Raw genomic sequence first — 17,392 nt, 5'->3', positions numbered from 1 at the left:
ATCCTGTTTACCTGAAACTTTCAGTGTTTTATAAAAATAAAAACTCTTTGAAAAGTCTATGTGGAGCAGGGTGGGGTACAGGTGGGGAGAGATTCTGAGAGAAGCAGCTGTGAAAGGGTCGTTTTTCTCTGGCTGAGAAGAAGATAGAGGTCTGTGGGTTCCAAAAGCATCAGGGGCCCTTTGGTAAAGAAAACCACTGTGCATTACTGTATTGGCTCTGTTTACCTGTGAGCAAACCACTAGGATGAATGACATCTTTTGTTAGTTACACACTTGTTGCCTCTTCAGAAGTACTAGAAAAGACCGACACTAGGTCTGACACATAGGTATTGTCCCATAATTAACTTCATTAGTGACTAAGATAATTTATATGTGACACAGTCCCTGGGAATAACAAATTTAATGTTTAAGTACTCGACTTCAGGATTGCTCTTGCGGCACCATAGGCAGTTTGATGATAATAAAAACAGACATTTTGCAAATAATTTCTTATAGATCTACTGCAATGCAGACTTCAGCCCTTAGCCTTTGTAATCTCAGGGGGTCTGCAGCAATCCGCTTTACCTAAAACTAAAAACTTCTAGGGGACTTGAGGGAAGACTAACCCAGCAAACTGTCTGCGATAAGGAGACTTTCCTACCTACACTTTAATAGTTTTACTCTTGGGTGTAATTTGAGATGGTAGTCTTGGACTGAGATTCTTTTTCTTCTATGGTTTCAGCATCTGAAATGCTATCCTTAAATATTCTAAAACTAAAGCTGTGAATGGAAGGCAGGCATTCTCTGTGCAGGTTACTGAATTCTGACATTTGTTGCCAGAGCTGATAGAGTTCACTGTGCAAAGAGCCAGGTTATCGGCAGTTTTATAGCTAGTGAATGCAGACACCAATAACACTCATATGTATATAAGATCTAGCTAAAGAAAAATCAAACTCCTGAAAAATATGAATTTTAGTAAAAGCTGTTATAAAAATCATTTCAAAATTTTCAGTTCAGTCATTAATATGAGATAAAAAGAAACATGGAAAGGGATAACAGGATGGTAAAATATTTTGTAATCTGAAATGTTATTGTACGAGAACAAAGTTGGTTATTATAATAAAGAATATTTCACTTTCATCACATTATTCAATGGACCCAATAAACATCATGAACCAACACATTTCAATAAGATATATAAACTTAATGATGCTGAGATATTCAAATTGTAATTTTATAGGACTAAGCATATATCATATGCAAATATACTGTCTTATAAAAGCCTGCATGCTTATATCTATGTTTGTATTTTATATTCGTTATTATTATGATTATTATTATTTGTCATAAGGGGCAAAGGACTACCTAATCTTTCCATTCTTCTCTGTGAGGAACTAAGGATTCTTTACCAGGTTTACAGTATGTGGTGGGGGAGGTCATCTTTAATTTAAATTTAAGTAGAAGGAAGGATCTTGGAACTTTAACGTAGCGGTAAATGTTACATATAAAAGAAGTCCTAATGTACAGTGGACAAAAAGCCAGACATCTCCAGGGGGAGATAAAAACCATTATGTGCTGTGGGATTTTCTGTGCTGCTCCGGTGCTTACTTCTTTCTGATCTATATTGCAACCCTTTTAGAATGCCCAGAAATTTCTGAAGCCCCATGGATTTTAGCTTTGTGGGAGTCTGGTTATGTACCAGGTATTTACCAGATCACATACAGCTAGTAAACTGTATGCAAGGATATTACAGTGGATAAATTTCCACCAGACCCATTTTTCATACCTTTTCCCCCATGGATACACCCCCTGATGTGATGATGACATCAGCACGACTGATACCCTCATTCAAGGCATTGAGTAAGTCATCTGGGCTGGAAAAAAATAAAGATGAATATATTAACATACGAGGAAAATATTTCAGACATAATGCCTACTTAAAACTAAACTACATTTTTCATTGAGTAGGCATTAACCTGAGTGCGGCTGCATATTCTGTGTGAAGTGGGAATCAAAAGGGTCTCTGCCTAACGACAGCATAACTTTACTGTGGAGAAAAAACTGTGAGTACAGAAGGTAGTGGCTACTGGTACTTTCACAGGCACCCTCCCCCCCACCCCCACTGTTTAACAAGGCAACATATTAGATGAAAACATGAGGCGTTTGTAGGCTTTCTAACCATCCCCGATTGCCTAGAAATATCCCAAATTTTATATTGAAAGTCACATGTCCTAGGAAATCCCAGGCAAACCAGGACAGTTGTTTACCTACTGTTGGAGAGATCACATAAGACTCTTGATGGGCAATATGACTTAATAGGTTTTGAAAAATGGGCTGGATTTTTATAGATGGAAAGGAATGGGGAAGATGATCAGCCTGTGGTGAAGCCCATGGTGCTCCTAGATCAGTGGGGGAAATGAATTATGTAGAATGAAGGACTTGAGTTGAAATGACTGGGGTCGGTGGGGGTAATCTTACAATAAGATTTTGCAGGGCCCTCAAGCTCAAGAATTCGGACTTCATCTAATGGGAAAAGGGTGCAGGGATTCACTAAAAATAAGAGGAGCCAGTAGGTATTTCCTGGGGGAAAGAAGGATAGAAAAAAAGGGCAAGGAAAGCAGAGACCATATGAAACATTCTGAGAGGGTAAAAGGACAGGAAGAATATGAGGGACTGAAATAGGCAGATTCCTGATAGTTGACTAATAAGACAAGTGCACTAGCCCCTTGGGTTGCACAGGTCAAAGGCCTGGGATGAAAAGGTGGAGTGAAATCAAGGGTCTTTTCATTCGGATGTTAGAGGGATGCAAACGCCTAACTTCAGATTAAATCAAGTGAGAAAAAAATAAAATGCCAGGTGTTGGGACTTATGGAGGGACAGGAAGGCAGTAGCTGAAAAAGAATGTTTAGTTACTATCTTTAATCCATACAGCAGCTGGGCAATGTGCACTGCACCTGCATTGTCCTTCAAGTGATGGAATACAGAAAAGAAGTCTTTTGAGGAATATTTGTCCAGACTACACCTTTGTTTTCTGAAAACTTCTTACTCTTGGGGAAAGAAGGGGTGTTACCCTTCTCCCCCCCGGACATTTAACATATACATCTAAAAAGGGAGCAATCCTAGTTTCTGATTTTTTTTTAAATTTTTTTTTTTAGTTCTTGTTTTTAGTCCCTTTTGAGGCCTATTTTTGCTTTTGGGTTCCATGAGATAAAACTACATCTTTCCATAAATCCCTTCTTAGCTTAAGCTAGCTTCAGTAGGCTTTTGTTAACTTGGTATCAAATATCTCAATGAGATAGCACATGTTTTCTCAAATCTTTCATGGTAATGAAGTTTGTTCAAGCAGAAGGAAGAGGAACAGAAGAAGAAAAAAATTGTAACTAGGACATCACTTAATTTTTTACAAAGGGGTGACATAGGTAAAGAGAGGAGCCTGAGATTTACCCAAGAGGCTACACTTCACAGGCTCTACAAGAGATAAGCAACTTGGGAGGTGACATAACACAGAGATTATGAGTGTGAACTCGAGTCAGGCTGCTGAGTTTAAATTCTGCTGTTACTACTTGCTAGATATAGAACCTTGGACAAGTTGCTTAACTTCCCTGTCTTAGCTTTCCATCTATGAAGTAGGGATAATAGAGGGTTGTTATGAAGATTAAGTGACATAGTACATATAAAGTTTATGGGTACAAACTAAGTTTTAAGAAAGGTAGTTGTTATTGCTGTGCTATTGACAGACACTCATAATAAAAACACACTTAACAACCTGGCAAAGTTCAACGCTAGCATGCTTGGCAGTTTTTATTCAGGAGAATGTCTGTGACTAACACAGAAGAAAATCATAAACTGGGCCTCAAATGCTTTCACACAACTATATGTGTAAAGCCTAACTTCCCCTTCTCCTTAAGCCAATGTCTGTCCATGTGTGTAGTGGGGGTTGCTTGGCTCTGAAGAGTGAGATCCCAAGGAGGAGAGATAAAAGTAAAGGTTTGAAAAATGGCTTTCATGAAGTTCAACCTACCAACATAGGGACCCTTCAAATAAAGTCATCCAGCAAATGCCTTATGCAGCCAAAAAGGTACCCAGCCATTCAACAAAGGTAAGATCTATGTGTAAACATAAAAAACTTTGAAAAGATACCAATTTATCTTTTCTGTTGAAATACCATAAGATATGCATGTGATGGGTTCCTGATCACTGCATGCCTTGTTGGACCTCATTATCATTAAGCTGAACCAAATGGTAGATCTAAGGAGTAAATGGGAAAAACATTACAAATGCAGGATGATGTGGAATGTGGTTCAGGTGAGTGGACAATGGATATTATCAACAAAATACAAATTTGTGTTAGTATAAGCATTAGCTAATTTCACCAGTCTTATTATATAATTGATAACACGCTGACTCCACAAAGCAGCAGTGACATACACATTATCATGTTATTAATCTTTGTATGTGGATAAAGCTCTTGGGACAGGCTAGCTGATAACTGCAAATAAACATACTTTTCAGTGATTTGTTTCCTTATTCATTGCTTTCATATTATCTGGGACATATATTTTTCCTGTTTTTTAAAACTGCAGAGTCATTAACTCTGCACATAAAAATTTCTAATTTGCAGAAACTAAAAGGGATTTAATACTAAATCATTATTGTGATTTCTCAATGCTGCTTTCTACTCTGTGGCTGCTGGGGTCACAAAATCACTGAATGTCCAAGTTGGAAAGATCTTTAGGGGTCATTATGTTCAGTATCACAGCTAGGCACATCCGTTGGGTCCTATCCTTCTCTGTCTCCCTTGCCCTCTCTTCGACTCCACTCTCTTGCATGGTTCTGGTGTCTGAGTTGTAGTCAGAGATTTTGGCTTAGAAAAGGCACAACTACCAATATATGACAGTGGTCAGAGGATCTATTGTAAATGTCACTTATGCTGCTATTATAATCCCACTTGTTCTCTCACAACCTGTGAGGTAGACTGAACAGGTATTATTATGCCCATTTACAGAAAGGAAAGTGATATTCAGAGAGGTAATGCAGTAAGTTAAAGGCAGGAAAAGTAGTAAGTGGCAGAGCTAGGGATAGGACCTCTGGCTCTTCCTTAAGTGTTTGTTCCATCCCACTACCTAATCAGAGTGATTAGTTTTTTCAGAAATATGACATGTCATACAGGGAAAATTCTCATCATAATGAACACTTGTTCAAAAGCATCAAACAGAGGTGCTAAGGCGGCAGGTGGGGAATCTGTCTGGGTGACCAGGAGAGGGAATGTGTAGACATGTTGGCATAGCTCTGGGGAATGAAACAAACATGACTATGATTCCTATATTTGGATGGGAACTAAAAATTTTTGATTAAATATAACTTTAGGGATTGTTCACAGGTCACAAATTTGCTCTTTTTGTAATTCATATTATATTTTAAATAGTGAAATATTTTCAACATAAGATAATAGTATAATGAACACCCAAGTATCCTTCTCTCAGATTTGACAAACACTAATATTTTCTTGTATTTACTTTATATTCCCTCTCTCTCACTTTCTTACTTTTAAGAACTAAAAACTGAGTTTGCTTTCTAAGACTAAGAACTTATACTGAATAATAAGAAGAATAGGTAATAAGAATTATAAATCATGGATATTATAGGAGGATAAAACCAATTCATGATTTTCTCAGTTTTGTTAAATAAAGAGATCATAGCATATTAATTTCCTCAAAGGTAGGAGAATAAAACTATAAAACATTATAATCTGATTTTGTGTAATATAATGTGAGCTCACACAATATGACTTTATGTACCTTATAAATGATATTACTTCTTATATCTAAGATCAGTTAATATTTAAGAATAAAATTAATGAAAACCATACTCATGTTTTAAAAGAACAATACAATTTAATACCTATGTGTTAATTTCACAATTTTATGAGGTAGGCAGGGCAAGAGAGGGTACTAAGGGTCACAGGAGGTAGTAACAGGTTCAAGGTCACTCTACACTCATTCTTCTTTCTTTTAAACTATAGTAATATTCACATTGTGAAAGATACTTTGTTATACATAGTATACCTTCAGATAAAAGCTATCACTATCTAAATATATAAATTACACTAAACCTTGATGATTAAAAAAACAACTTATATTTTTAAAATCAGAACTATCTTCTCACCATTTCCACTAGAGGGGATGTAAGATAAAAGCTTTCTAGGTATATATGAGTAGCATCTATTCTTTCAAAGAGCAGTAGATCTTGTAGTATCATTTACTTCTGCCTTCATTAACAACCACAGTTTTAATTAGATTTGGATGTTGATTAACCATTTATTTAAGGATAAATCAATACTAGCATTAATATTGATTTACTAACACTTTCTATCCATTTTCACTTAAGTTATTAAGTACCTATCCATTGCTCTCTTAGAGCACCAGATATAGGAAAGCCTTCTATAAGAGAATTGATTTAGCACTAAATGCTAAAAATTTAAGTACTGGGTTACAGAAAATAAAACCATTAACTGAAGGCCTAAGTGTCACAAGGTCTACAATCCAATTTTGTCTCTATTGCTGAGATGACTCTGAAAAACTAATATCATTTTCAGGGGTCTCATTATCCTTACTGTAAAATGAGAACATTTAGACTAGGCCCTTCTATCTCTAACATTCACTGATTTAAAGCACTTGATGGTAACTGGGATCCAGGTTAGTAAGGTATCATTTTTTTTTTAAGTTTTTTTTTTTAAATGTTTTATACTGGTCCTTTTTTTTTTTTTTTTAATTTATAGAGAGGGAAGGGAGGGAGATAGAGAGAAACATCAATGTGCGGTTGCTGGGGGTCATGGCCTGCAACCCATGCCTGTACCCTGACTGGGAATCGGACCTGCGACACTTTGGTTTGCGGTCCACGCTCAATCCACTGAGCTACACCAGCCAGGGCTAGGTATCATTTTTAAACTGACCTAGAAGTCTACCTAGAAAATGCTAAGAATGCCCTATCCTAAAAGGCTGGGAAGGCCCAAACCTTTACAACTGAATGTCCAGGAAGCTTTTTTCCTTTCTTTGTATTTCAATAGAAGACTGGCAGCTTGCCATTGGTGTTTTGCCAATTCAGGAATTGTGACTTCCATGCCTTTTACCACTTGTGGTCCTCTTTTCTCCTACAATTCCACTCCCATCAGGTCCTCAGCTTTCTGAGGACAGAGGGAAAATGGAACTTTCAGGAGGCAAGGAAAACATCAGCAGTTTAAGATAGTGGGTGGAATAATAAGCATAATATTTAGGACAGCTCATAGTGAAATAAAACTGCTGGGGGAAGTATGTAATTTTAACAACAACAACAACAACAAATAATTAAAACACTAATGGAGATTTATTTACAACATTAAAAGGATTTTCTGGAACAAAACCCATAATTTTTGAATTTTAAAATTTAGTAGTGATTGTATTAAAAAATTTAGAAGGTGACTACACCCCTGTTGAAAACTCAATTAGTGGCCTGGAAGACCAAGTGGTAGAAATATCTCAGAGGAATGAACAAAAATACAAACTGATGGGAGTCATGAAGGAAATAATAAGAAACTTGAAGGACAGAGCAAGACATTGACATATTATCATTAGAAATTCCATAAAGATTAAAAATGAACTGACGGAAGGGGAAAAAAGAAGAATATTTCATTTAATCAAAAAGACCAGGGCTTCAAGATTGAAAACTTTACTGAGTTCCAGGCAAGGTGTATATCTATATACACACATATCCAAAAAGTATCCAGCCATGTAGTATGAAAAACAGAGACATTTATTGAAGAAACATTGCATATATGACAATGACACTTCAGTCCCCTTCAAAGTGGGCACTTTGGGACCTCACATAGTTCTCCCAGTTGCCATCAGCTGCCCCATCATATTTTCCTGAATCTTATCAATCGTCTGAAATCTCTTCCCTTTTGAAGGTGATTTTAATTTTGGGAAAAGCCAGAAGTCACAGGGCACTAAATCTGGGCTGTAGAGGGGCTGAGTCACCTAGGTGATTTGATGTTTCACCAAAAACCTCTGCACAAGATGTGACACATGAGTGGGTGTATTGTTGTGAAGTTGCCAATCACCAGTTATCCATAGCCATGGCCTTCTAATCATCCAAATAGTTTCCATGAAGGAATGTTCAAGCTTAATGTGAAATCTGATGTGGATTTGTTGCTTTATTTGGTTAGTCATTTTGCATGCAACAGCTGCATAATACACATGCTCACTAAATGGCACCTACCACCCCCCACTGACTAGTACAGTGAAGTTGCCATTGTTCATGCACCAGCATTCCAGTCCACTCTCATTGGCTGCCAGGTTACATCCATGTTGTGTAAACCATTCTCATATAACAATGGCTGGATTTTTTTAGGGCATATATATAAATGTCCTGGTAAGATTATGTAATTTCAAGGATAAAGAGAAAATCTTACAAGCTGTCAGAGTTACCAAGAAAAAAGAATACTGACTTTGGACTTCTTACCTACAATACCAAAAATTATAAAACAGTATATTAACCTGAACACATTCTAAAAAAAAAAGCCTGTCACTACCAAAGTTTATACCCAGTCAGACAGCATTCACCAATCAGGATAGAAGAGTGATATTTGTGAAAATGCAAAAGTTCAGAGAATAATTAATAAATAATGTTCTGGAAAAATGAATCAGATTTTAAGACAGGGGAAGAGAAGCAGAAACCTAGTGAAACACACACCTTTATGTAACTATATATAGCTAAATCAAATACATATATATATATAAAATGATCAAATAAACTGAAGAATTATATGTGCTACATATGAATTTCCCTAGAAGTTGTAGAGACATACTGCAAAAGAAAACTTAAAAATAACCTATAATTAAGAGCATGATCACAGCAGTACTACCTAAAAGTTGAGGGGGTGGGAGGAGATGTAGGAAGTAAAAGTATTCTAAAGGTCTTGTTGGTGTAAGGGATGAATAAAAGAAATGGGAATGCCTTGTAGAAATGATACAGTTAACATCTTTGTAAAACAAAATAGTGTAGAAATGAATATCTGATTATGAGTATCAGACACTGGAAGGAAAGCATGAGGGCGAGACTACAGAATAACTTCAAAAATAATAAAGGGATAAGAGGAAACAAATAGTATCTGGATTAAACCAACAAGAGGAAAAAAGGACAAGAAAGAAATAACAAAGCTGTATAAATACAAAACATCAAATGTAACATAAACATAAACGTAAAGGAAAAGAAAACATCAAGGGATGTTATTCACAGCAAACTTCATGGTAAAGCAAAATAAACGTCATGCCAGGCACAGGGTTACATAAACTTAAGATGGATGCAAGATTGAGTTTTTTTTTCTCTTTAGCTCAAATTCATTGAAATGTTATTTACAAGGGATACACTTAAAAATGACAGACTGAAAGTAAGGGTAGGGCAAAAGAACACCAAGAAGCAAATGTAAATAAACAAAAAAGCAGGAGTGGCATATTAATGTCAGAGTGGAATTTCAAGTTAAAAGAACTAAAAAAAATAAAGAGAAGCAATAAATTGTGACTAAAGCCAAATTTATAAAGATGATATCACAATGTATGACTGTTTCACAGGACAGGGTCTCATATTACCTAAGCTTCTTCACTACCCTGCCAGATCCCTGCACATTGTAGGAACTCGATAAATGAACTGAACAAACCCTGGTCTCTACTCCCTCTTTCCACAGTAGATTTGGGAATGAATGGTGTGCAATTATCACAACTATAACGATATTATACTGCCTGTGGATGGAAGAGAAGATACTATTTAACATTTATATAATCATAAATAGTACTTTCTTTGAACGGTTGTCATATATAAGAGGGAGTCAATTTATTTGGTGTTATGCCAGAGGGCAGAATTAGGATGAATGAATGGAAGAATAAGTGATACAAACTTTAGCTCAATGAAATGGAAAAGCATCCTTTTCATAACAGTCATCCGACAATAAACTATGCTGCCTTATGAGGCAAATAAGATTTTTCTTTTTTTTTTTAAAGATTTTATTTGTTTATTTTTAGAGGGGAAGGGAAGGAGATAGACAGAGAGAGAGAGAGAAACATCAATGTGCGGTTGCTGGGGGTTATGGCCTACAACCCAGGCATGTACCCTGGCTGGGAATCGAACCTGGGACACTTTGGTTCCCAGTCCATGCTCAATCCATGATTTTTCTTACTGAAGTATCAAACGAAAACCTAATGGCTAGTTAGAAATTTTTTCTTACACTTCCAATGGTGAAAGATTTGACTAAGCTAACATCAGAAGTTCCTTTCAATTCTAATATACTGTGATCCTATGGAAATAATGAAATTTATATGAATAAAATGACCATTTTCTTTCCCTACACAGACAAGAGCATAGAGGGAGAAACTGACTCAAGCACTGCAATATAATAACCATCTTGTAGCTCATACTTTTCTCCCTCTCAGTTTTTGAACATCAAGAACATTTGACTATTTGCCTTGCATAAAAAAAACCCCAAAAAACATCTTTTCTTTCCAAAGCTGTTCACCTTCAACCTGGGAGATGGCTACCCATAATAAGACCAACAGTCTCCCTAGAGTTCTACCTAAATCAGATGTCAAAGAAGCTTAAACTTAAAAGAAAGCTAGATAAAAGAGAAAAAAGAAGTATATCTCAAAATACATCTATCAGAGAATAAAAGTGGCTTTCTCAAACTTTATGTATGAATTAGTTTCTGGGAAGTAAGAATATGTCAATGACATCTTTTGACTGTTCGATCTTTTCAGATTTCAGGGGGCTTTCAAGACCTACTTTTATTTTAGGATTTTTTGTTTTCTTTTAAAAAAGATTTTATTTACTTATTTACTTTTAGAGAGAAGATAAAGGAGGGAGAAGGAGAGGAAGAGAAACATGGATTGGTTGCCTCTTGGCACAAGCCCCAACCGGGGACCAAACAACCCAGGCATGTGCCCTGACCAACAGTCAAACCGAAGACTTTTTGCTTTGCAGCACGACACCCAACCAACCGAGTCACATCAGTCAGGGCAGGAGTTTTTGCTTTTTGAAATTTGTATATGTCCTAAGTTACCATAATCCTGATTCTACCCCCACCCTTTTTTTTTTTTTTGCTTTACCATGAAATCTACAATAAAATTCAAAACCAAGACAGAGCTTTTACTGAAGTTGATTTTATGGATTTCAGATAGAGCATTCAGAATGCAAATGCAGTTTTATTTTAAAATATTTAATATAAACACACAGATGGACAACACTTGCTAATTAGTTTCCCGTTTCATCTGTTACACCAACTGTGAGCTGCATCATTTTAAGACGAGTGAAGATGACAGTGAGAGTGAGAAAAAATTCTGGGTTTGGAGATTAAGGATAATGGCAGTTGATCATACCAAGATAACAAAAAAATAGTTAAGGACATAACCTAATTTCCCCAGAGGTCAAAAATAAATTCCTTAACTACAAACATTTTCTGGTTCCTACCTCATGTGTGGAATAAAGCTACATACTATATGTAGCCATCATTTAGTCCTTGTTCAGTCCCATGGGGTGATTCGGCATGGTGGAGTTAGATAAAGACAGAAGAAAGCACAGTCTCTGACTTGAAGTTCACAAGGTAGTGCGGAAAACATACGGCAAAATTTAGGGAAGTGAATGAAATTAATATCATTGATTGAATTCAAATATGTTAATTAAAATTAAAGTAAAAATGCATAAAGGAGAAATGATTTAAATGTTGAGTGGGACAAAATAATTAATATTGATTTGGGATAAAAGGCTTTTTGGAGGATATTTCTTTTTATGGGGGTCAGTACGAAAACACTTTCTAAAAGTCCAGTAAAACCTGGAGGATATTCTTAGGAGAATCAGTAACATCAACTCTTAAAAATTAAGAAAGTCAACAGTAATAGTCACTAAAGGAGTCTGTCACTGAGAGTGACAAGAATATTTTTGTTATCAAACAAATGCTTGTTAAAATAGAATGAATATGTTTGGTTAATCAATAAAAATTGGAGACCTCTGCTGATTACTGGTCAGAAAAGAAATCTATTATGTTGACTCAGAAATTAATTCTTTGCATTTTGTGCAGAAAAGGGAAGTAGGCAGTTTATAAAGATGACAAGAACAAATTGAATTCAGATCAAATTCTCCCTGATAATTAGAGATTTCCACTTTTAGAACATTAGGTAAGCACTAGGAAGTTAGCATATGTTTCATTCACAAACTGGAAGATGTAAGGCACTGGGCTTTGCCCAAATAATCACTGTACTGTTAAGTCTATTTTGCTAATTCCTGCTAAATGTGCCAGTTTATAAAAATCCTATTTGCTATCTCAGTGCTTATTCCCCTTCTGTTCATGCTTTAATGTGAAGAGGCAGCCTCATAAATTGGCAGCAGCAGGAGCAGGCAATTCAAACCCAAAACAGCATCTATGACAGAGCCAAGCAAGCCCAGCATGACTAGAGTGGGGCTGCCTTCTGTGATTTGCAGTTTTCCAGAATGGGGAACTCTTTTCTTAATCATGGGAATTTCCCAGCCCCTTAGGCCTTGAAAGGATAGAAGGCCCAAGTCAATAGTTTGGAAGCTACATTATCAAGCTGTTTTACAGCTGAAATATAAGTATAAACAGCTTACCAGTTAAAATCAGTTTCAGGAATAATATAAATTCAATTAATGTTAAACTTTATCTAAAAAGATTTCCCCAAGCAGATTCTGTGTATCTGGATCATGATTACTGCTTGTTATATTTTAGAGGTAAATGTGTAACATCATCTATTTAAGTCTGAGGGAGCAGCTCTTTAACTTTTTAAATTAGAAGCTTCCTAAATCCATTTGGAATTCTGCCCTTACCCCCATCTTATACTTCTTGTTCTTCAGAAATATAAAATGAATTGCCCCAGTTGCAAAAAATTTACATTGCACCTTTTATGAAAAGCTGTCTTAGTCACTCATGCAGTTCTGTTGTCAGTGCCGGGCTTTCTGGTCCGCTCCTACGGCTAAGATTTTCGGACTCACTTTAAGGGACCCTGTAAGATTCTGCTGGGTAGTTACACAGTTGGAAGTCTGTAAGTTCCATCGAAAGACAGGGTGGTATATGAAAAGATGGCAGGACTGTCTAATACAGGAGATGTACTCCTTGCAAGTTCTGTGGATGTAGAGTTACCAAAACACACCTTGTCCTAGGCATCATGGAGCTGATAATTTGGTGGGAAAAAAAGCACCCTGGCTCAATAACGGCAAACCCCTTTCCCACTGTGTTTAAGCCACAACAGGTAGCAATTTCTTTACGAAATTTTATCAGGAAACTGAGGGAAAAGGGAAAAAAAGTAAAAACAGAGAAGTATGTATGTGCCCAAATGACCAACATCTTAACCAAGTCTGGCCACGGCTGTCTTTGTTAGCACATGTAGTAACGGCACTTATTCACCTACACAAACACCCTCATTTGTGTTGGACTCTTCCCCCATGGTCGGGAAACAGTAGCTCATGCTTCCTTGGGAGGCCCGGTTACTGAACCAGTCATAGGGAAAAGAAAACTAGGGCATCTACTGACCCACATTCTCTCCAGCTAGTGTTCCGCTGGTTATTCGGGATGATTTTTCTATAATTTAGTTGTAATTCCAGTTTGATTCTGGCTGGAGGTTAGTGTAGCTTACACCTACTCTGCTGCCATCTTGGACCCCCTGCCACTGACCTACATTCAATGTAGAAATAGGATGGAGCTTAGAAACAGTCTATCCTATACATGAGTGAAACTAGATGGTTCTTAGCTTTTATATGTTCTTACATATGGTTCTTACATATATACTCTCTCTATAAAAAAGGAGTCTATAAACTCACACTAATTTTTACCAATTAGGTAGAAATCTCTAGGCTTGACTAGTTTCATATTTAGGTCATATTTGGTGTTCCTCTCTTTCCTTTTCCTATGCTTCCTGACATTTACTGAGTAACTAGCTACTATGTGCTGCCACTGTTCTAACTGCTGAGAATTAAGCCATGAACAACTGGTTTTGTATGCCTACCAGCAGTTGAGGACAGCAGTCATTTTATTTATCACTCTACTGGTGCTATTAACATAGCTTTGCATATGGAATATATTCAACAATTATCATAACATTAATAAAATAAAATTTTAAAAACACTCTCAAATAGTTGTGTTATATGCCAAGATTTAGTTATAAATATGCTCGTCATTTACTTGCAGTTGAGAAAGATTAGAAACAACCTATCATCTGACAACAAGGGATTATATAAATAGATATTATACTTTATAGTAGAGAATAATATGTAGGTGTGGCATTAAAATAATATAGCAGAGTACTATGTAATGATATGGACAGATGTTTATAATATATTGAGTAAAAAAGGTTAAATAAAAATACTATTTCTTTGTTTTTGTACACACACACACATATATATAGTATACATGCATAGAATTAAGGAATGGAAGAAGAGTAATACTGGAAAATAGAATTATGGGTTAATTTCCTTTCTTTTTTAATCTATTCTAAATTTTCTTCAATGAACATTTAATTATTCGGTTGTAAGATTAAAAAGTTACATTATAAATATATATCTAGGAAAATGGTCTGAGGTGTACATAATAAAACTGAACCAGGAATAAAAGATGATCATGTTATCCCCAGTTTAAACTCTTTCAATGTCTTAGTGGTATTAAAAGATATCATACAGTCACTACAGAGCTGACTCTTTCAGGAGAGTCTTTTTAGCATAGGTAGTCCCTAACTCACAGGTTATGTTTCCAGAGTGTATATAAAAACAGTAATATAGATAGTGGGAAAGAGTCAAGGGTAGTTAAAAAAAAACCCAAGCAAACCTTAATTTAGCTCACAATGTTACTAATAGATTGTTGAATTACCAGCCTGAACTGGGAAAGAAGGTGGAAGACAAATATAAGGCATTTGTTTATGGTATCTTGCCACTGACCTTGCTCTACAGTTCTTTCTTCTTGCCAAGCGCACTTCTTGTCAGGCCTCCTGTATCTGGCTATACTAAAGTTCTGATGTCTTGACCAGGGTTTGCCCTGTGCCTCAGAGAACTCCAAGTTCTAAATGATTTGCTCATGTTCATTTAGGACAGATTTACTGAGATGTGGATGTCTGATCTGAACAAATTCACATTAATATGCGAAGAACTCTCGCAGGTAGAATGTTTAGCACAAATGGATCTCTAAATATTAACTTATCAGAAGGTATACCAAAACAAACAGAACACATTTAGCTAGTGTGGAGGATTTTTGGGCTAAAATAGTAACACTTCTCCTCAATAGGCTGGGTCTTGAGGGTCAGGGGACAAGGAGATTAACTGTCTACTAAACTGTTCTTGCTGTTCATTTATTGCTTTTTTAACTCTTTCACTTTTCCAAAGGCTTTTTCTCCTTGACCTTCTCTTAAAGTAGTGACAGAGGAGCTTAGATAGTGAGTAGGGGAGGAGAAGAACAGGGGTAGCCATTTGTGAACCTGGGTCCTTCGTAAGTTGAACGAGTGTAGGTCTGACTACCAAATTATCATAAATTCACATTGTGTGCACTCTCTCTTCTTGCTCTCTTCCCCTCTCTCCTTCCTTCACTCCCTCTCCTCCCTACAGAAGGTAGTATGAACTTGATATAATGGGTTATCCAAAGTAATAAATGCTGCAGAAGTAGTCCCACCAGTTTCGCAAGGGAAGGAAAAAGGGAAGAGATTAAAAAAGAAAGGGGCTTTTCTCTCTATGGAAGGGGGAGTAGTCTATTTCACTGTGTATAAGAAGCATTATTTAGAAATCTGGAGAGTAAACCTGAACTACTGTATTAAGCCTTCCTGCCATTGTCTCCACTTCTGTATCACCTAGAGATCTCAAATTTTGCAATTCAGTTTCTTACAATTTATTTATACACAGTCAACATTTAATTTAAAAATTAAACTAAATTTTCCTCTTTGCCTTTTGAAATATTCACAGCTACTATTTACTTACGAGTTTTATTCATAAAAATGGATATAGCCTATTTAGATTATTGACCTTAATGTTAATGAATTGTGGGTGTTAACCCCAGTTCACAGGGAAGCATGGTAGTACAAAAAGAGAAAGGACCTTGGAGTTAGACAGGCCTGGATTGGACTCCTTACTCTGCCTTTTGCTAGCTGCATTAATCCGAACAGGCTATTTTTTTTGAGCTTCAGTATTATCTATAAAATGTGGATAAAAGATACGAGGCTCTGATGTTTCACGAAGCTTAATAAGAGAAGCAAGTAAAAGAATGTAGTATAGTTTTATGCAGGGGTTGGCAAAAGTAGGCTTACAGTTGTTTGTATGCAAAAATATATAATACAAGGATAAATAATGATACAAGAATAAACTGTGTTTCAGTACTCACAACTGTAAACCTACACTTGGTTACACCCTACACATATAGTAGGTACTCAGTAAAGATTAGTAAAGACTGACATATTTGGGGTGAAAGCCTGGAGAAAGTGGATGTGGACTGGGTAGAGAGGAAAGAGAGGAGTGGAATAGAATTGAAAACTTCTTTGTATTAATAATTTTTACTAATAACTGTTTCATTAATCTCCGTAGTAACAAAGATTGGCACAATGCCTGACATAGCATAACTATGTATAAAAGTTTGTTGAATTATTACAGTATGCCTACTCGTATATAATAAAACCTCGATTCTGCCACAGGCATATACTTTGCACTTTAGAAAGATCATATCGGCAGCAGAATAGATGGTGGTTAGCAGGCAACAAAACTTGAGTCAGGGAGACCAGTTATGAGGCTAGTCGCATATGTCTGGACAAAAATAAATGGGGCCCCAAACTAACCCAGGATGGTAAGGATGAAGAGATTGGAATGTAGAGAAGACTGAGGAGGGAAAAATCTCTAGGCCTTAAATATAGGTGTGAATATGAGAGAGGAGCTATAATAACTTCCATTCAGGCTTCTTTTGGGTTGGGTGACTGTGTGGATGGTGGCAGCAGTCACTGAAATAGAAGAACTATAGGAAATGGAACAAGATGCTAGTGGGGAGGGCATTGAAAAAGGTGGGGATAATGAATTTAGTTTTGAATATGGTGAGTTTGCAATGGATATTGAACTTAAAGATGTATCTAGTAAGCAGGTGAATCTAGGCATGGAACTGAAGACTGAGATAAGATTTGTGAGCCATTAGCATAAGAAATTAGAAGGACAGAAAGCCAAGAGTGAGCCATGTTGTCACCTACATTTAGGGAATGAGCATAGGAAGAGGAACTATGAAAACCAAGAAAGGGCCCTGGCTGGTGTAGCTCAGTGGATTGAGTGTGGACAGTGAACCAAAAGGTCGCCAGTTTGATTTCCAGTCAGGGTACATGTCTGGGTTGTGGGCCAGGTCCCCAGTGGGGGCCATGTGAGAGGCAGCCACACA

General features: G+C 36.5%; 1 protein-coding gene across 4 annotated transcripts in view; it reads right to left on the bottom strand.

Moving 5' to 3' along the window:
- GPHN (gephyrin) overlaps positions 1–17,392 on the bottom strand; it is a 440,641-nt gene that overhangs the window by 30,893 nt on the left and 392,356 nt on the right. For all 4 annotated transcript variants that reach the window (XM_045822936.1, XM_045822937.1, XM_045822938.1 and 1 more), the window contains one exon: positions 1,766–1,853. In XM_045822936.1, coding sequence (XP_045678892.1) covers positions 1,766–1,853 — 88 coding nt within the window. The remainder of the gene's footprint in view (positions 1–1,765; positions 1,854–17,392) is intronic.

The sequence above is a fragment of the Phyllostomus hastatus genome, unplaced genomic scaffold, assembly GCF_019186645.2.
Source record: "Phyllostomus hastatus isolate PE091 unplaced genomic scaffold, TTU_PhHast_1.1 phas_scaffold_501, whole genome shotgun sequence".
Lineage (NCBI taxonomy): Eukaryota > Metazoa > Chordata > Mammalia > Chiroptera > Phyllostomidae > Phyllostomus > Phyllostomus hastatus.
Note: the sequence above shows the minus strand (reverse complement) of the source record. Positions and strands in the feature narration are given on the sequence as shown.